The sequence below is a fragment of the Anticarsia gemmatalis genome, chromosome 9, assembly GCF_050436995.1.
Source record: "Anticarsia gemmatalis isolate Benzon Research Colony breed Stoneville strain chromosome 9, ilAntGemm2 primary, whole genome shotgun sequence".
Lineage (NCBI taxonomy): Eukaryota > Metazoa > Arthropoda > Insecta > Lepidoptera > Erebidae > Anticarsia > Anticarsia gemmatalis.
In genome coordinates, this window is record NC_134753.1 from 273,451 (window position 1) to 294,398 (window position 20,948).

The 20,948-nt window shown below is 36.3% G+C and overlaps 2 protein-coding genes and 1 long non-coding RNA gene across 3 annotated transcripts in view; 2 read left to right on the plus strand and 1 right to left on the minus strand.

The window, feature by feature from the left end:
- The window catches only part of LOC142975307 (uncharacterized), a 51,443-nt gene extending 50,768 nt beyond the window's left edge, over positions 1–675 (minus strand). Inside the window, exon 1 of the long non-coding RNA XR_012959604.1 lies at positions 438–675. This is a non-coding gene — a long non-coding RNA (uncharacterized LOC142975307). The remainder of the gene's footprint in view (positions 1–437) is intronic.
- A 1,082-nt stretch (positions 676–1,757) lies between these two features.
- LOC142975374 (BOS complex subunit TMEM147) lies at positions 1,758–3,507 on the plus strand. The gene is made up of 4 exons (XM_076118166.1): positions 1,758–1,947; positions 2,018–2,159; positions 2,520–2,642; positions 3,059–3,507. The coding sequence occupies exons 1-4, from the start codon at positions 1,871–1,873 to the stop codon at positions 3,404–3,406; spliced, it is 690 nt and encodes a 229-aa protein (XP_075974281.1). The 5' UTR covers positions 1,758–1,870; the 3' UTR covers positions 3,407–3,507.
- Positions 3,508–4,732: 1,225 nt separating this feature from the next.
- The window catches only part of LOC142975319 (uncharacterized), a 31,863-nt gene continuing 15,647 nt past the window's right edge, over positions 4,733–20,948 (plus strand). The window contains exons 1-5 of the mRNA XM_076118096.1: positions 4,733–5,327; positions 5,633–5,811; positions 7,067–7,157; positions 7,475–7,643; positions 12,126–12,294. Coding sequence (XP_075974211.1) covers positions 5,025–5,327; positions 5,633–5,811; positions 7,067–7,157; positions 7,475–7,643; positions 12,126–12,294 — 911 coding nt within the window. The 5' untranslated portion in view covers positions 4,733–5,024. The remainder of the gene's footprint in view (positions 5,328–5,632; positions 5,812–7,066; positions 7,158–7,474; positions 7,644–12,125; positions 12,295–20,948) is intronic.

Genomic DNA, 20,948 nt, shown 5'->3' on the forward strand with positions numbered 1-20,948 from the left:
AAACATCATTAGATATAAACCAATTTGGTATTAATAGCTGTGTTACTATAAAATTAAAGTTATAGATGCATACATAAAATAACATGTGTTTCTAAATAATTTACTGTTAGTGTTAATTTTGAATTAAGCCTGATTCAAATCAAAATAATATAAAGTAAGCAATATTTACTTTTTTTTATTCTTTTAAAAAGTCTTTGAATTTGAGCTGTAATTGAATTATTTAACTGAGTACTCAACTCATTGTTTTACACCATTTCATGCACATCTCAATTTTACAATAGGTATTAGGTTTAAAATCAAAATGTTGTTGGAATGACAATTACTATTAATAATTACCTACCTATAAAGTTCTACTCATCTAGGTAAAACCTAGATATTTATGAAAAAAACCTGAGTACATAAATTATATTCAGTTCTAAGAAAAACAAATATCTTACCCAATCTTAAAAAATCCAAGCTGCATTTCATATAGCCAGCTATTTCAAGTAATCACCCACAAAATATAAGTAATATTTGACACCGTCCAAATTTACAAAACTCAATAAATATTTAAATTCACTACAAAACAAACTCTTGAATAGGCAAAGGGATCGCATCATCCCCCTCATTTGAATAAACAGGTTGTAGCAAGCACTTCCAACAGGAGACTGTTGTGAACCAGTGTCCGGAGCACCCACCGAGCAGTGCCCGGACATCTCTCCGGACAAATAACATTCAAAATTCTCCAAACCCTGCCCTGCCATTGGATAACGTACCCCTTACCCTTTTGCGCGTGTGCTAAAAAACGAAAGGGTTAAAAAACAACCCTTTTTTTAAAGTGCTCCCCTTGTTTTGCATCTCTTTCTAACATTCAACCCCTTGTTAAGATAAAAAATCTTATAAATACAAGTGTTATAAAACAGATATAATTGACGATGTAGGTTTTTATTTGCTTATTATTTTTATTTAAATAAATAATAAAAAATAGTTATAAACTTAGTCACCAACTCAAAAGAATCACTATATTTTCTCCACTTTATTCTGATAAAGTGATACTGCATATAAATCTTATTGCAAAGTATCTACTCAAAAAATGAGTAACCTACCTTTAAAAGTTGCAAATCTGAAGAATTTAGAAGAATAGTATTAACACAATTTTATAAAATTTCTTCCATTAATTTCTTGCATTTGGCGCGCAATTTACGGTCCAAGTTACGCAAAATCTTTATAGAAAACAATAATAAAGTTTTGCAGTCATAATTCTTGATACATTTACTAGATATTTTTGCATTAATTACATCCAAAAAGAGTATAAAGATCTTTAATAGTTGAATTTTAAAGAAGAAAACGTGTAGACGACATATTTTTTACATAAATATAATGAAAAGGCACAACTTACTTGTGTATGTGTAAAGGAACGGTATAGGATAAAATCCTTTATACGCTGTATTTGGCTGTCATTATGTCCAAGAAAAATAAAAATATATTAGAATTTATAAAGTAACAAAATAATTATTAATATGGTCTTTTTTATGTCTTAGTTGTATTTTTTTATCATTATTATTGCAAGAGATAAAAATGTATTGAAAAATGTATTAAACAGTTCACTCCATTTCACGCAAAAGAAAATATCTACGTAGCACGAGAATTTGACATTTAGTTGACAATTCAGTTTGACGGCCGTGTTCCAGTGATAGCAAAATGCAATATATTTTGCACTTACTAGACAAAGATAAAGCATCTAAGCAGTAAATCAGAAGAGGACCACAATAGTGCTTGAAATATAGAAAGTTCATAACTGCGACGCGAAAGTTGATACAGTTCGATGTCCTCCAGAAACTGAAATCATTTATTTCTAAGTGTAATTTAATTAGGATAAACTTATATCAAAATGACTCTGTATCATTTTGGAAATTGTTTGGCGTTGGTTTACGCACCATATCATATGGCATATAAGTTCTCTGGAATGTAAGTGTCTTTACTTGTAGGTTATCATTTCCTTATTAAAAATAGTCAAATAACTCTGTAAATGTTTTAGATCGGAGTATGCTACGTTCTCAAAATGTGTGTACGCTGGAGGGCTGTACATCTTCACTCAGCTGTGCAAGATGCTGTTGCTAGCGACCTTCTTCCCAGACACAGACAGTAGCCACATAACAGGAGAATACAATGTATTCATGGTGAGTATACCTTTACATTCAGTATCTATAGTAAAAAAACATCAAGTTCAATTGCCTTTTGTTGCTGCAGTTAAGTCATGTGAATAATTTGACTCAGTTAAATGTAGGTCACTAATGTTGACTCTGTTATCAGTTATCACAGACTTACAATGCCTAGAATTAAGAATTTAGTCTAGTGTAATTATTTCCTTGACATATAATATGAAATGAATGTAGACAAAAACTGTAGTTAGAGTACTCTATTGTAATTAAATTATGTATCCTATAATATGAATTATAATTAAATTATGTGAATACTGAATACACTGACTGGATTGTTCGTAGTTGATACTTACACACATATTTAAACAATGATTCCAGGAAATCCTGAAGGCTACAGTGGACTTTGCTGACTTGTTTGGTCTCTACTTTGCAATGAACTCAGTGCCAGGCAAGGGTCACGCTAAGATCCTCACGTCTGCTATCGGCTGGGCCAGTGCTGAGGTAAACTACTGATTCAACATTATTATTATTCTAGTCAATATTTTATCACTGCTGAAAAAATAAAAATAAAATGAAATCAGCAAACTGATTTTGTTGGGAAGAAAATGAAGGCCATTTGCTAGTTGCTCACTCACTGCGACAATCATGGGTTAAAATCCTGGATTTGACTATAATGTCTTTTCAGAGTTTTTCTGTTGAGATGTTCTCAGAGATTGCATAGAGTTATAAAGTTAAGATTATAGACCTCCATGTCTCAGAGAGCACAAAAAGTTTTAGAACCTGGTCTCTCATCTGTTGTGACAGCACAGTTCTGAACCATTGGCGAGCTTCAATGAACTCAGTCACAGAAGCCAAGTATTGGCTAAGAGGATGTTTAATTCGTCATTACCGAACCGAGTGGCACTGTTCGTCCGCAGGTGGTGGTGACCCGCAGCGTGCTGCTGTGGGTGGGCGCGCGCGGCTCGGAGTTCTCGTGGCGCTACGTGCGCGCGTGCGCTGAGTCCAACGTGGCGCTGCTGCACGCCGCCGCCAGCGCCGCGCTGGTGTGGCTGTGGGCGCGCTCCGACCTGCCGCGCCGCCTGGCGCCGCCCGCCGCCGCGCTGCTGCTGCTGTCGCCGTACCGCGCGCTGCTGGAGGACGCGGCGGCCGCGCTGCTGGGGCTGGGCGCCTGGGCGCTGCTGGCGCTGCGCGCGCTGCACGCCGCCGCGCTCGGCCTCACCGCGCTCGCCATGTACGCCGTGCTGGCGCACCAGATCGCCGCCTAGTGCCCGCGCGCCCTTAACTTATTATTAGCGTAAGAAGACAGTACGATTGTGGCACGGATGAAATATAAATGTGTGGTTATTATAATTTTGTTTTCGGAACATATTTGTTTTATTCTTTTCGAAAATATAAGCGAGAGAGGCATATTTGAGACTCCTTTATTCCGACAGAGTATCAGTATTATCGTAGACCCGCTTCTGTCTAAGATATGTTTGTTGGATACTGGCAACGAAATTATATACCTAGATAGTGGGAATATACTCCTTTATATTGTGAAGAAAATTCATTTCTTTGATTGTTAAGACCCACTGGGGAAAAGCGGACATTTTAGACGTGCTCCGCTCCGTAGCCTAGTTCAGCTTCAGCTCCGACTGACATCGTACTCGACTCAATATTATATATATGTCACATACTTTCTTCAGAACTTAGGTCGATACATGGAACGCTTACACCAATTATTATCTTCCAAACAATACGATCTCTTCACTTAACACTAATGGCTTGGCAATAAGGCGCTAAAAAACAATTATTTATAGGTAATTATTATTTCAAAGGCTGTACGCAATTTTTTGTTCTGTTTAATTATTTGTATAAAATAATTTGCGATTATTATTTATCTTTTTGTTAACAGGTTAAAATATAGGTTCCCATTATTTATATTATTATATTGGTCCCTCTTAAATACTAAAATAGTCCATCGTTCTGAGCGAGCTCGAGATTTCTAACCTGTGCTCGTTATTTTAGTCTGTGGAATGTAAATAGTGATGTCAAAGATACGTATTATCGATAACCAGAACTAAGAAAAAGCTGCACTCAGCTGACGCAACTAATGTGAGACAATGCAGAAATAAAACGAATGTGCTAACGTAAGACGTTTAAAATTAAAATTATACTATATCAACTTTTTAACTTGAATAACTAGTATATTAATCCAGGGTCAATTGAAAAAAACAGTTTTTGATTAACCAACCAGATTTAGTTAGTATTCTCTTAAATTTAAAGTAAATATTGAAATGTTCAAAGTAAAAACATATCAATTTCAATTGTATGCTTTATTTTCACTATAAATAAGCGGACGTATAGTCAAATGACTTTTGAAATTTGTTGATACTTGATAATATTATAGCAACTGCAATTTATAGGAGGTGCCTAGGTACCGGAGCAACACAGAATCTATATGAGTTTAAATAAAAAAGTTTTATTCTGATAAGCTGATTTTTATTACAATCATACCATGAACTATGTAGGTGAAAATAAATTTTGCAAGTGCATCAATACAGTTTATGAAATATCGATATCACGCGTCAAACACTAACACGGGCGTATGTTGCATCTGTGGTGGGACTCTGTCTGTCAAAGCGTCGCTGGCCTGTGTTGAAAATGGCGATCTCTATTTATTTATACTTGTGATGCGTGCGTGTTAACAATAACAAATTAGCTATACTTAATCATTAGGACGACTTTAGTGTTACGGGGTAATAAAGTGATCGTTGTGAACTGACGCTCTGTGCGCTTTACCGTGGAAAGAATAGTGTGGTATTTTAAGAACATAGTTTTATTATAGCCGTCTCTCGTAGTCGTCATGAAGTTATTTACATAATTTCGCAAACTGTGTTCGCAATGTTTGTGGTCGTAGCGTTGTTGTGTTTACTGTGTGTTGCAAGCGGTGATGAGGATGTGCGGTACAGATGTAGTGATCACAGTAATACGACGGGGACGTTGACGCCTTCGGCGGACGGCGTCGGCGGGCGGTACACGGCCGAGTTGTGCACTCTGAAGGACCCTGACGTGAAGGAGTGGCACGTCCAGCTGTGGTACTACCTGGCTAAGTCGAAATGTCTCGGAAGCCCGAAGAAGGTCAAGCCTCTGACGCACTCTCACGCCGTGGTGGACATCGACAACCGCGCCATGGACTGTAAATATGTACGTATTTATATATCAAATAATAAACTCAATCCATCCTGTGACCTCTGTTGTTGTTACATTGTTCTCTTACTAAATGTATGATCATAGATCATAATATGAGACTAAGGAATGTGGTATTTTTGATTAGCTCTGTCTTTGACTAGCTATGTTAAAACCACTGTTGAATGTCAATACCTCTTGTATTAGCATGACAACAGTTACATTATCTGAGTGGTATTTTTAGAAGCAAAATGCTTGTAAAAATACCACACAGTATGTTGAGATGATTGCTGTATTAACAATGTGGTATTATTCTGTTGTAGCTGTGTTATCAAGTGGATTTTGACCTGGTGTTCGGCGCCTGCTATACTATGCAGAGTGAGTTCACCAATGCCACGGGGGGGAAGTCACGGCCGTGGGACAAGAACTTCTTGATCAACAACACTAAGACATTGGCTGATTATAAAGACAACAAGCCACAAGTGGTTTATCATGCACCTGGGTGAGTTAACTACTCTGGCATTCTGTGCCTCTAGTGAAAAAGGGCATAAGTTCGATTATGTCAAAAATTTGTTATGTGTACTAAAATGTTCAGAAAAAATGCTTTATTGATTGTTGAAAACAGATATGGTTTATCTCATTATGAAAGTGCAATAGCACTTAACTTACACTAAAATTATTGCAAAAGGGTTATAAGTGTACTCTATTTTCTTAACTCATTTTCAACAAAATCATTCATATTTTATCATTATAAAACTACAACAATTTTAGTTATAATGATAATAGCAAATGGACCATGCACTGACTGATATTTTATCAACAAAAACAGCTCCGTAATATGAATTGCAAAAATCTACATTTTGTTATCAAATTCTAGATGAGATTATGTGTTTAGGTCACTTGTTTGATTGATATACCTAATTAGTGAAAAACATAAATGTACCTAAAATGTACCTAATAACTTTATAAATCATAATTATTTTTACATAGTTTCTTTACATAGTACTGACTAGCACTTTAAATTCTTTACGTTATATTACTGATATGATATTTTCTGAACGAGTGTAAAGTGTTGTAACTTATTGAGATAGCCATCAAGGAACTGTTCACTAGGAACAATTGCTATCTACATTATCATAAAGACTATGGTTACCCACTGATGTAGATGTATGTGTAAAGTGGTATAGGAAAATGTAAGAGAAGCATACTTCATCATTTGGCAAGAAAACATCATTGTTATGCACATAAAACTGTGTTAGGCTATTTCAAACTTTATCTGAGATTCAATTAAGTTGATTATTCATGTACTGTTTAAACATTTCACTACACAAACAATGTCTAAAAATAACTTTTTAAAATATTTGAATCTTCAATGACAATTGAACCAGAAATTTCAATGAGCTCTGTGTTATATTTGTCATACATAATCAATACCACGTGCTAGCTTGTGCCGGCGGCGTCGCCAGCGTGGTGTTTATGATGAAATGCTTAAACCCTTTTTTTTCAACTCTCAAGTTTAATAGACATACTCTATTTTTTTATGTAAATACAGTAGCTTCTGCTAACTCCATCGTCCTCATACTGAAGTTATAAACCTTTAGTGTTATTCTGTTACTAAAGCTATAACACTGCCAAGCATCATGAAAATTTATTTAGTAGTTTTGGCATGATTAAGTAGCAAACTTCTATCCAAATATCTTAATTTTATTTTGTTCATCTTTGTATACCAGTCATCTAATTGTATGTTTATTTTACAGAAATGATGAGATATCACTCATTTGGAACCTTGGTGTGTCAGTGAAGTACTTTACTTTAACACTAAACACCAAGAAGGACAATATTACTGAGGTATGATTTATCTATTTTTAATCCTTTACGTAAAACTGTTACTGAATAAATATGTAATATTTTTTATACAAATCAATTTGGTACTAGGTATGTACTTTTGCTAGTGGTGCAGTATTGCCATTACCATTTTGATTTATTCTTTCATGCGAGACTTATAATTCATACTTACTTTTGGTACGTACCTACTTTTGTTAGTTTAACAAATATTTGTTTTCTAATTAATAACCATGGAAAAAAGAAGATCAACTCTGAAGTAAATCTGTGGCATTGTAACATATTTTAGAGTGTCTTTGTAAGCAATATGTATGTATATGCAGCTCGTGTCGGACGCGGGCGTGGACATAACGCGCAACTGTTCTCTGCGCGGCGAGCAGCGCGTGTCGTGCGCGCTGCGGCTGGCGCCGGGCTGCTACCGCGCCTACTTCCAGATCCAGGCGCCCTGGGCCGCCATCTTTAGCGAACTCAGTGAAATCACATACGGCTTCTGTAAGTCACTTTTCAATAAATACCTTTCTGTCTGTTCTGGGTTTCTGTTCTTTTTTTTGACTTGACTGTAAAATGATGATCAGGATCTATTTGCTCGAATCGACATAACCTTGGTTTTGTATCAAAATTACGACACACAGACAATGATATAAAACCCCGAGCCTAGCGTCTCCGAACTTTGTATGTAAAGTATATAAAAAAGTTCTAGCATTGAGAATGTGTGCAATGTTAAGGGAGAACATGTAGGTAAACACAGGTTATGGAAACGGAGTACATCTAGACCTGATACAGTCTGTGGATCTTAGTACCTACTTATTATTTGTTTCGCACCTAAATCGAACATAGCCTCAGTTTAAGTACAAGGCATTTTATATGCTGCTCACCACTGTGTGGAAAGCAAAAACATACAAAGTTGGCTAGTGCGTACATTTACCGTTTTGCCAAATCGAATAATATTTCGAGATTATCGAGGCCGGTTTCTAAAATATGTTCATAAGGAAAGTTTTGAAAATTAAACACTCGTCATGATGATTATGATACATTTTTTGTCTGTTATGTTCGGCCTGTTATTATTATATTTAGGGAAAACGTTTGGAGATAAAAGTTGAACCGCGGCTGGTGTTGTTATCAGGGTTAACCGCTGACAATGAAAGCCACCATATTAGTTGAATAACTACATATCAAATGCTGGTTACGAATGGCTAAAGTTAACGTAACCATCTGCTTCGTGTGGAATGCAACCGACCCTTTTTTGTTATCGAAAAAAACCTCAGGACACAAAATGGGTGGGGCGAGAGCGATGTAAAAGATCCCAGTTAACCAGAACAGTGTACATTTTAAAAATCAAAATTCTAAAAGGTTTAAATAAAACATGCTCCATCGTTGAATGACATGGTGCCGAAAATTTGTCAAAATAGGCCAAACATGACAAGCAAAAAGTGTACCGACTGCAAGCCATTGTTTGTAAACTTCGCAAACTTTTTGTGCTGCGTAGATTAGATCACACAAACAGTATGTCCGTTTGCTAGGTCATATGTTTTTGTAATTGAAAAAAACGTTTATTCGTTATTTGATTGGGATTTTAGTAGATTTTTAAATTGTTTTTTGGTCGATATCGCCCAAATCAGAATCGCTTACTAATGGTTCCGACTGTTCCGAGAGACGTTGGAATTAAGCTAAAAATAAATCGTGTTATTGTATTGCTGCTATGTTAATAACTTATTTACATAATTCTGCGGCGCACACGAATAAAAAACTGAGGCTGTGTGATTGATTCTTGAGCGCTCTATAAAAATACATAAAAAATGTTATTAAGCCTCAACCATTTTGAATTCTCTATGTACCTATTTCGTTTTTATTGCGAACAATTTTTTATTTTAGACACGTAGTTGCTTTTTCTATAGAAGAGCAATAATCTAGGTTAATATTATGTTTCTGTTGCAAGATCATAACTTTGGATATTATAGTAAAAAACCATTAATTTGATAATTTTGTTACACGTGTAGGAGAAAGGTATTATAATTCAGATCTGTCCGAAACATGGTAAGCTGATCTCGAGATAATAGCGTGTAGTATTGTTGATAAAGATGCGCGCGCGCACCCACGCTCACACGTCAGTGCGCACGCTACTGCATAAACCTGCTCCGAGACACATTGGCAGCAGTTGAGCGAGCTAGCTGTAGTTGTAGATAGTCTTACATGAACTAATGATGCATGAACCGAGCAATATGGCCGCCTCACGCGTTCCGCACCTCAATGATCGTTTACTGATTTGTGGCTGTAAAGCCGATGCCGATGCGATTATAGTTAATGCGGCATAAAATCCTCTCAGACTGTGCTTTCACCGTTGTATTTATTTATATTATGATCACAGACAATATAATGACGATGGCTAGACGAAGTTTAGACTGCTTTCTTGATCAGCATTTGCTGTACTACAAATCGATAGACCGAGAATTTAGGCATGACTCGGGAATACTTGTTAAAAAGAGCACATTGTCAATGTCAGCATCAGCCTAGTCTTTCTTTTATGTTGGAGTAAGCTTACAGTCACACCGGGTGCAGCTGAATATCAGTATTTTACAAGAAGCGACTGCCTTTCGCTTCTCCACAACCCAGTTACCTGGATTAAAACACGTTACCCCTTGATATTCTTACAGCCGAGACCCACAATTTAACGTGCCAAACACGGGGAAACTCGGTCACCCATCTACGGAACAACCTCAGCAAGCGTTGGCCTGAGAGATGGCGCGGCTGTTATTTCTTATATATCTACTAGCTAAATGTGTTCAAATATATTGTTGATGCGAATATGCTAAACCGGCCTTACATACTACACATTGTTTATACTATAACTGACCGTGCAAGGTTCTTTAGTATGTAGCGCGAGAATCTCGTCTCAAGCTATGTTTTCTAATAAGCTATAAGCTTACGACCGACTCGTAATAAAATATACACATACATTTATAATGTTACGTAGGCTTTATTCTCACAAGGTCGATTTGATTTTATCATATTTTTTGCATTGTAATTTGTTCCGTAGTGTGCCGCCTAAAATAGTAGCGTCACCTTTGACATTATGTTAAACTATTATTATAATACTTGTTCTATTATAAATTAAACCCGGTAATCTTGGATGTGATTGTAAATTAAATATTTTACTAGCAAATATCAATGCTAAAAATAGGAATGCCATTTAAATTACTAGATTTATCAGGTCGTTTTGATCACAGTAATACGGAAATAGGATTTCTGCATAAAAGATCTAATGAACAATATCCAAATAGTTTTTTTTCTTGACATATTTATTGCAAAGCTTTAAAAGCGAAAAGGGGAAGCCCAGCAGTGGGGCACGTCAATGTTTTTAAAAATATTAGTATATTTTTTATGGTAAATTTCAAACCGGAACAGGTTCCTGATAGAGTTACGGCCTATAACATGATACCTTCAGATAGGGCTAGAGGGTCAGACCCTATCTAGATAGTAAACAGTTGCCCAACATCCAAGCGTGGGCGTATCCCTACAAAGATATCAGTGTTATTGAGACCCACTGATAAACAATTTGTATACTCACTGATATCATACAAAAAGTGATTTATTTTCATTGCACTTTTAAACAATGCAAGTCTCTAATAAAGTGTAACTAACAATTTAACAAAGCTTAAGGGTCTCCTTTGATAAAACGCTCTCATATTTACTGCCTGATTGAAAACATTTATCATAATATGAGGCAAAGGACCTACGGCAGTGATGCTAAAGAACACCAGAATATCCATACTATCACAATAACACAACCAAATAATACTTATTTTACCCAACTATTTATTTTACGTCGTAGCGGCTGAGCCGAATTGAGTAGAATTTGACATACTTAGTGATAGATTGTACGGGAAAGGATATAGGCTAGCATTTTTAGTAAACAAAACTACGCAGGAAGAGTATAGTGTACAAACACAAGTCTATTTAAAGCTTAAATCGAGAATTCGAGTATCTTTATCACACGTTCAGCCAGTGATAGTTCTTAGGTACACATGACCTTACCCTATATACAAATAGGTATTGATAACATTGTGTTATATGTGCTTTGTGTCACCTTCCATATGATAGTGCTAATTAATTAATTATATTATATACTAATTAGGATCGGTTTTCCTTCGCTTGCTTTTGTAGTAATGAGTGGACGAAGTTATGAGGATACTTCGGTTAGACTTGCGTGTGCAACCATTTTTGCACAAATTGTCATTTTACAAAACGGAAATTACATCGCATTGAAATCTGAATTTAAGTGAAACGTTTTCGAGATTGTGCCTTTGGTTGGTCTTATCAATGCGTAATCTAATTACGATTTGAGCGAGATAATGTCGTCCAGTTTGTGATCCATGATTGTACTTTGTATCCGTGATTTGCACGTAAATATTAAATTTACGATTACGCCTACATACTCTTATTGTCTAGAGACTAATGTTTTAAAAACTCATACTATTTCCTGGATGCATTCGGTGTGTACAATGTTATTCTAGACAGTTGCGTGGGAGTTGTTTATAATACATATGTATGCGTATTTTTTAAAAGTATAATCTATTCCATCAATTTGGTGGGATGGTACATCAACACGAAAATTCAGTAACGTGATCTTTGAACCACAAAAATCTCTCATTTCTACTTCTACGCTCTTCAAAAACAAGATTTTTTTAAATTAATTGCTCGTCATTTAGATTGGCATCATATGTCGTACATGATGGATCTATATCACGGGTTCAGACAATTCTCAGGAATAACCCATAGCATCAAGGTTGGGCTGATAGCTTTTCATGCCTCCCAGATCACTGAAAACTGTCCTAGCTAAACACCACGACTCTATTCCGCCTCTTTCATAACCGAGGCACCGATTCAAACTCACAACTAGTTTCCAGTCTATGGAACGAAGGTTGCCTGCATGATTCCATGTAATTTGTCATGACTAACGTGGTGTTGTGTGTGCAGGCTACATGCCGCAGGAGGTGCGCGTGTCGGGCGCGTCGGCGCGCGTGTGGTGGGCGTGCGGCGCCGTGCTGCTGGGCGCCGCCGCGCTCGTCGCCACGGCGCTGGCCCGCCGCGCGCTGCGCACCAGGAACTACCACAAACACGTGCTCGAGTCCTGGCGAAGGGCACGGTAAGTAACCACTCTTTCCCCATTGGATAACTATGATATTAAGCTTGCATTTTAACAATAGGTTGGATGTAAGGTCGTTGGTTTAGTGTGAACCAAAGTAGATAAGTAGTGATCTTCTAGTGTACTAGATTGTGAAGACGTGTAAGCTCTCATTCTTTGTCAGAGAACCAGCGCCAGGCATTGTCTAACACTTGCCTCATCAGATAAGGTTCTGTGCAACCGTAAGACACAATCACAAGAAATCTTAGCTAAATAACTACACCGGTAGCTCGATTCTCTACCACTATCGACTACCGATAACCAGTTAGCTGTCGCGAAATTTTGTATGAAAATCAGCGCCTCAAGCGGGCTGCGTAGGAACTATTTTGGCAGTTCATTTAAAATGTCAAACTTTTGATACTCGACAGTACCCACTGCAGAGAATTGCTCTACAGATCCCCTGCAGTAAACTAGTTTAAGAGCCGACTTTTGCTAAAACTATTCTCACGTCAATTTCGGCCTTCGTCAGATATCTCATTTAAATAATCATTTTAACTTTTCGACGAACATTTTCGTTCAACATTGTGCAAAATTAATATTTTTAATATAATTTTCTATATTGTTTACAATGAGTCCTTCAGAGCAGAGATAAAAGTGTATTAGTTAGTTCCACTTTCATTAGCAGTTTGATTTGTTTCGGTTCGATGTCCGTTACAATCGATTTTCGTGCACGTAAACTGGTTCACAAGTATTACAAGGATACACATAGGATGTTATTTGCTTTACTGCTTATAAATGCCAACATGTTACGTAAAAGTTCACAACTTAGATTCTGCAAGCCGGTTTTGATACCGGTCGGTAAATATATGGTGAGGTAAAGAATCGACAGTAGAGGACTTGGAATAGATTGGTGGCCGATTGATGAGAAATTGTTCTTGATTTGCTCCTCGATACCATCATCAACCTAGCCATTCGTCCAACTATGTTGGAGTCGGCTTTCAGTATTCGCGTTTACAATAGCTGTCTTCGACCTATATCAAAAAGTTTCAACATCTTGGCCGTCCAAAAGTTACATAAGAAAACCATCTTCTATAAGCGTTAAGGGGCCCTCTTAAATGTTGGAATAAAGTGGAGCATCAGTTGTTTACGGGTAATACGAAAGAAAACCTCAGTATTGTTCGAAGATGCCTTGAAAATCTGTTTACCAATGTAGATTACTCGTTTCTTATCCCAAGGTCCAGCGTAGCTCCCGTGCGAAGATCGTTGACCTCTAGCCATCTCGCGAATACTGCCCAATTGCGGTTACAACTGATTGAAATGTAATAACTGCACAAAAACACTCACAGTTATCTTACGTTTTGTATAAAAATGTTGGACATTTCTCGGATTACAGTATACAGTTTTATCTTTAGGAGGAGCTCGGCTTAGTTAACAACAGCCGCGCGGATCGATCTCTGAGGGTAAGCTACGCTTGCCGAGGTTGTTCTGTGGATGGGTGACCATCTTATTCATATTGTGTTTCTCCGTGTTTTCGAAGGCACGTTAAACTGTGGGTTCCGGCTGACATTTTCAAAGATCATTGGCAGTCTGAAAGTCTGACAACCAGTCTTGCTGAAGGGAATCGTGTTATAATCAGGTAACTGGGTTGTAGAGGTCAGATAGGCAGTAACTCCATGTAAAATACTGTATTCAGCTGTAACCGGTGAGACTGGAAGCCGACTCCAACATAGTATGGAAGAAAGTCTAAGCTGATACTACACATTTTTATCTTTCCTCGTAAATTGTAATCTGCTTGTTTGTCGATGTGTCAAAGAAAATATTAATTAGTATGACGCAAGTGATTGTCGTGATTGACTTGTGACACTGTTATCAAAACACAGCAGTAAATACAACACATGTATTCAATCTAATCTTTATGTTGTGAACGGCAAGTCAGCATTATGCAGTCTATTTTCGCTAAAAAAGGAGGGATATTCTTTGTTCATATTATTAGTTGTTGTTGTTTGTCGTATGGTTAGTGGTCAACCTAGTTTCAAAGTTATTCAAGCCGCCCGAGAAGCTTTGACATGGCTTCGTAGTCAACTGAAAATAGTAATTAGATTAATTACTGAAAGTAGTAATTATTTCCAAGTACATGATACTAAGCCTCAAGTTTTATATAAGCTTTAAGAAACCTTGCACAAACCAAATATCTGGATCTGTCATTCATAATCAAACTACTATCAAATGGTTTTTATACTTAATATTATTATGCAACGGGTCTTAAACGCGATTGAAAATTGGTGGTTTTTATACAGTATGAAAACTTGTGACATGTCTTTTTAGCTATAGGTCTATGATCCCTGAATTAAGGCAATGATTTTTTATGCAAAATTTAAAGACATTTCCTAACACAAAATTGCGATAATCTATTTTAAAAACACTCCATAACAACGCCAAATAAGTAAAATTCAACCACGTGATAAACAAAAGAGACAAAGATATTTTCCTTCCTTGTCCTCATGCACTTACTTCCTCATTTGGCACTGAATTATTAGGTTTATCCTATTAAACTGAGCCGGGGTCAAACCACGATACACAGCACGTACATCAATGTAACTAAATATATGTATATAACACTCGGTTACGTAAGAGCAGGTTATAATTAACGTGGTCTAACATGCAGGGCTGCAGGTCTATGATTTAATTTTTAGTGTAGCTTCATCTTTATATGCTTGACCCGAGATACATGGAAGAGGAAAGATATAACTCTATTGTAGATTTTCCGATTTATTGTTAAGTATATCTTATCTTAGGGTGGGGGTGCCAGTTAATGCCTGGCTGACACTTCGACCATTCTTGATCGTTTGTAAAAAATATTTTAATTTATTGTTAAGTATACTTTTTACGGGCAGTGCCAATATCATACGTTAAGATAGGAATAAGCATATCTTAATATAAATAAAAGGCAACTACTAATTTGCCTAAAATCTTTATCAAATTCACAGATATTACCTAATAACCAAACAATCACATTCGCCTTCCTTCCCCAATTAATATATTGTAACCGGTTCAGTAGTTTCGGAGATGATCCGCAACAAACTACACAATACATACATGTTTCGACCACGTGACCTATTGGAGGGTTATCACAAGATTGGTATTAAAAGCGTAATCTGTTTTTATCAGTTATTGTTTAAGCTCATAGCTTAATAATTATTATGTAATATCGTGCAATTACTAAACGCTGTACGAGATTTGTTAAATCTCATCTGTTATTGCAGCAGTTATGACTACTCTATTACTACCTTTTGTATTTCAATAAGTTTAAAAAGACAACTCCCGCACGATCTCCCGACGCAATGGTATCGGCATGGTGATCTAAACCACTGCGCCACGGAGGTAGTCGTAATGTACTTGAAGGTACCCTATTTTTAAACCTCCTCCCCAAAAACATTTATGTCACGTTACATAGGTATCAAATAATTTTGATCACGGTTGACTACAATGTTCTATTAAAATATTCTAGAAAATTCCTTAGGCTTTGATATCATCGAGATTGATCCAGTTGTATTCTCTATTGAACCAAGCCTTTAAGGTTCATAATTATTAATTATTATATTACAATGCGTGCAATGTCGGTCCGCGCGTCATTCAATCAATGACCGAACTGTTCATTAACATGGACAGTAATTATAAACAGTTATTGAATCTCCCCCGATAACCCCTAGCCTTTGTTGAGGAAAACACGTGTGAATACTGAGAAAACACGCTTTTTGTACAAACAGGGATATTTTGTATCAACAATAATATTATAAGACAAGATGGTGGCGCTACTAAGAATTATTTAAAGACGTTTTTCGCTTTGATTTTTCCTGATTTTGTACAGTTCTTTCCCCTTATCGTCTGCTCTATTGTTTTTAAGTTATTATCTTAATTAATATATTTGTTTGTCTCGAAATAGTGAGTTATATCAGACATAGTATTTATCCTCGATCACGCACATCCTATAGCCTAAACCGTTTTTGAGCTATAATAATAAGCAAGATACTAATCGGGCCACGTATTTTACTCTTTAATAGTGAACCGTTCTTAGATACAATGCGAGATAACTTAACGTGCTTAACAATACGCTTTAGCACGGAAAATTTTTATGAAGAAAATACATTATTTATTTGACTTTTTAGGTATTGTGCCACGCAGATTTAAAAGGAATTTTATATTTAATGAGCTAGCTTTATGGTAAACACAGATTTCCCAGACCAGCTTACACCTAAACCTCTTACCATTGTTTGTGAATGGCAACTTAATCGTATTTACACCGAAATACATTCTTGTTATATACAAACCGGATTCAAAATAGTCTTCAATTTGTATACAATTAAGCCTTCGTGAACCTTCAGCTCAATTTAATGACCAATTAATGTTTGTTTCAAGCCTACTCGGACAGCTGAGGACAACAGGTAAAGACACATCAATATTATAGTATAATTATGTACAACTTTCCGTATAGTTTTACTCGAGATGTTTGGTGCATTAGTAATACTCTCCTTAGTGACCTATTTGATTTTCCTGATACTGCCTCGGTCGAGAGATCACGGTCGTGATGATATTGACACTAGTTGAAATAGATTATATTCCGAAGGTTGACTTATATTCTGTTTAATATATGTGGGTTTGTCACGGTCATGCATTATTTTTGTTTGTGTGCGGCCGAAACGTCTAGAATTTCGAGGTAAAATTATTGCCTCCATATATTAGAGCTTGTACATAACACGTTAAATGTTTGTAGATCGAAACGCGCGTTGTCAATGCGCTTCAACGCTTGTCGTCGGTACCTACGGTCTCTAAGACTACACTATAAACATGCAATACGAAACTCTCGTAAAAGTAAACTCAGTTTTAAAGTGTGATGATATCTAGCTACCTACATATGATTTTAATTGTAGTATTCCCATTATGTTGAGGTCAACCACTGTCCTTAAAAGGTTCGTAGGAAGGAAGCAACTGTCATCATAAAGTTTGCCATATTTTGCAAGCACAATACATTGGCGACACAGCGATATTAATAAGTACCGATGGCTCATCAACGCATCATGAGCATGCTGTGTCAATACGAAAGTTGATTTAAAAACCATATTGTGCTAAAAATAGCATATTCAGGTTGACAATGTGTTCTCGAGAATGTCAAACAAATCGAGACGGATCAATCGCGAGGCCGCACGCTCTAATGAAAAGCAAACATACAAAACAAACGCAATGTTCGAGATGTTTGTCTAACCATAAATGACACAACGTTTTGTGCTTAAAAACCGCAATTACTATTGATACGCTGTGACAATGTAAGGATACAAACACTAATTATGATGCGTGTGACAAATGTACGTGTTAATTGTTTATACGTATTTCCGCCTTATTTGTCGAAGGGTTCTTTAAAGCAGTTGTTGAAAGAATGCTGTTGTAAGGTTCGCGGTCGACTGAAATATGACACTTCCATTATTTCAGTTAAAGACCTAAGGTCTAGTGGGATAGAAATGATGGATTGGTTTTTTTTAACATTTTGATGAATACATTGGATTTGATATTAAATTTGATGATTATGGTAATCACATAACTTTTGATGGTCATCAAATAGAATAAGAAATTTATTTTTAAAATGACTTTTAAAGAAAATAGCTAAATATCAATGATTGGCTTGAACGGAAATGATACGGACTCTTAGATAAGGATTGTGACAAGCTAAGATTAAAACAATTTAACACGAAGCATGAAACTTACAAACTTTGATACGTAAATACACTAAAAAATTGACTGGCAATTTAGTTAAGCGCAGTTTATCTATTAATTAGCTAACTCGCGATGCGTCGTATATTTTTTTTTTATGTAGAAATTCATTGAAATGTAGCTTAGCTTGCTTTTTTAGAGGACGCAATTTGTTAACTAATACAACCCTAAATGTAACTTTTCAAAGGACTAGAACCTTTGTTAGAAATCGATTCAGCGATAGAGCGGGAACGCGTATCAGGCTGGCAGACAGACTTCCGCATTTAGCATAAGTATGAGTAAGGATTGTTTATCAGATAATTTGCTATAGAACACACACAACAATGTCTTTAGTTACACCCACGTAGTTTTAGTTACAAAATGTCTAAAAATCTTTTGTTGTTTGTTGTGTTTGTTTGTCTGCATAACACGTTTTCAAACACCTCATAAACTCGCCTCCGTAAACTTAGCACACGCGTGCAAATGTTTCGTGTGTACGTGTCAATAACATAAACATACCATTCGTTCTCCGTTCTACACATCGATATAATGGCAGGAAAATAAAAACATACTCCGCTATCAGTATGCTATGTATGGTTAACTAGCTGACTCGCGCAACTTCGCTTGCGTCACATAAGATAGAATGGGTCAACATTTTTCCCGTTTTTGTAACATTTTTAATTGTTTCTCTGCTTCTTTTGGTCGTAACGTGATGATATATAGCCTATAGCCTTCTTCGATAAATGGACTATCTAACACTGAAATAATTTTTCAAATCGGACCAGTAGTTCCTGAGATTAGCGCTTAACTAACGCTTAAGCTTAACGAATGGTATGTTTGAGATTAGCGCGTTCAAACAAACAAACAAACAAACTCTTCAGCTTTATAATATTAGTATAGATTATGTACTTTTGAAAACGTACCTGTTACCTAATAATGATAAGGTTATGTAAAGTCCGGTTACAAAAACAACAGACTAAAAATAACGTTTTATGATAAAGTTTACAGGAACACTTGCGATGTATTTTTAACCTGTTTTGTTTTATGCTCCTGCGTTCTAAAAGCCTTATATTATGAGAATAACATTAAGACTTCCTAAATGTGGCCTCGACTTTAATGAAAGACTAGCAAGCATCTTTGCTTAAGCATTTAAGTTGATGGAACAGACATGTGTGGTGGATTCGAATCCCACCTGGGACAAACATTTGTGTGATTAGCACGAGCATCTGTTCTGAGCCTGATTGTTAGTTTATTATATAAGTATGTATTCAGAAGTATTTAGGTATGTTTATCAGTTATTTACCATAGTTGCTCTGCTTAGTTTGGAATCAGACGACCGTGTGTGAGTAGTCCAGTTCTTTAGGTACATTTTGCATAGCATTTTGTGAAACATTTTTTTTGCATGCAAATATAATAATTAGATGCGCAAACGTGTGCAGATGTCATCGGTGATCAGATTTGGGCGCACGCGCACAATGGCGCTGCTACCTTGACTTGCGGGGTGTTAGGAACACGACTTCATTTTATTGTTAGCACATTGTCACTCAGTCTTATTCATTCTATTAATATTTTGCATAATAATATTTAGTTAGTCATAAGTCAGTGTGGTGGACTCTATTTAACCTAACCCTAACACCTCGCTAGTTTGGTTCAAAATATCCTAATTAGTTATTGGTGCATATTTTAAAATTGATACTGTGGGTTAGAAATGTAGCATTAGTTTGAAGTCTGTGTAGTTTCAGTGGTAATATGCAGTTTGTAATTACTTGTAATACCTGATATGTTAATAGGAAGACATATTGCGAGGCATTTAGCTTATTTGCAGTACAATTTACACGTCTGCAACTTACTTTTTTCTAACTAAGGGCTCTAGTAGTAGCGATCATATTACAAGATCACAGTGAGAGATCGTTTACCATAACATACAGAAGTTTTTTGTCCTAGTATCGTCACATTCGGTATTTAAGAAAATAAGTCGTGTCATGGCGTCAATAAATAAGCAGATATACGACTGAGATGTCTGAGATCATTGTCATTCATGTATCCGACTATATAGGGTACTGGGGACATTTGCATCCGTATGTCTCGTCAACAAACGTCAAACACGCAAACGTGATGCGAAATATGAAATTGTTTTATGTTTAAGCTGAGAAAATCGTTATATATATTGCGTTTTGTTTGACAGATATCTAATAATACAGTTTCTTCGATGCATATCGGAGAGACAAAAATACCTTGTCTACATGATTCTCTAAGTAATGTTGCACATGGATTCGGCTTCATTTACTTGACGTTTCGGCACGAGTTTTACTAGTTTTTGCAAACTGAATGTCCCTGCGATGGCATGTCTTAGCTTCAATCTTCACATTTTGATATTTTCAATTAAATGTTATGATACGCAATAAAATTTTACATTGATGAGGATAACAATATGTCTAATCTATTATAGATTCGACATTCAGAACTACAAAAGGCTGTTGACGAAATTGAATGCTAATCACATTGATACGAAACACGAGTCACATGATTTTTATTATTTAACATACCTACCTACATCTATATAGAAGTATATATAACTCAAAGGTGACTGACTGACTGACATAGTGATCTATCAACACACAGCAGAACAGATCGGGCTGAAATTTAGCATGCAGAGATGTTATGACGTAGACATCGACTAAGAAAAGATTTTGATAAATTCCTCTCCTAAGGGGATAAAACAGGTTGTGAAAGTTTGTATAAATCTTGTTAGATTTTCGACTGATTGAACTGAAATTAACGTAGATTCACATATAGGATACTTTTTACTACGGGAAACCTTTTCATGCGGACGAAGTCGCGGGCGGAAGCTAGTTGTTTCATAATACATTTCTTTTTGTGACCCATCCTGCTTTGTTCACTGTCGTTATAAACAATAAGTCATTATCTTCGTG

Coding starts and splice junctions, on each gene's coding strand:
- LOC142975374 (XM_076118166.1), top strand. CDS start 1,871: ATGACTCTGTATCATTTTGGAAATTGTTTGGCGTTGGTTTACGCACCA. Junction 2,160..2,519: donor GAGAATACAATGTATTCATG/GTGAGTATACCT, acceptor CAATGATTCCAG/GAAATCCTGAAGGCTACAGT. Junction 2,643..3,058: donor TCGGCTGGGCCAGTGCTGAG/GTAAACTACTGA, acceptor GTTCGTCCGCAG/GTGGTGGTGACCCGCAGCGT.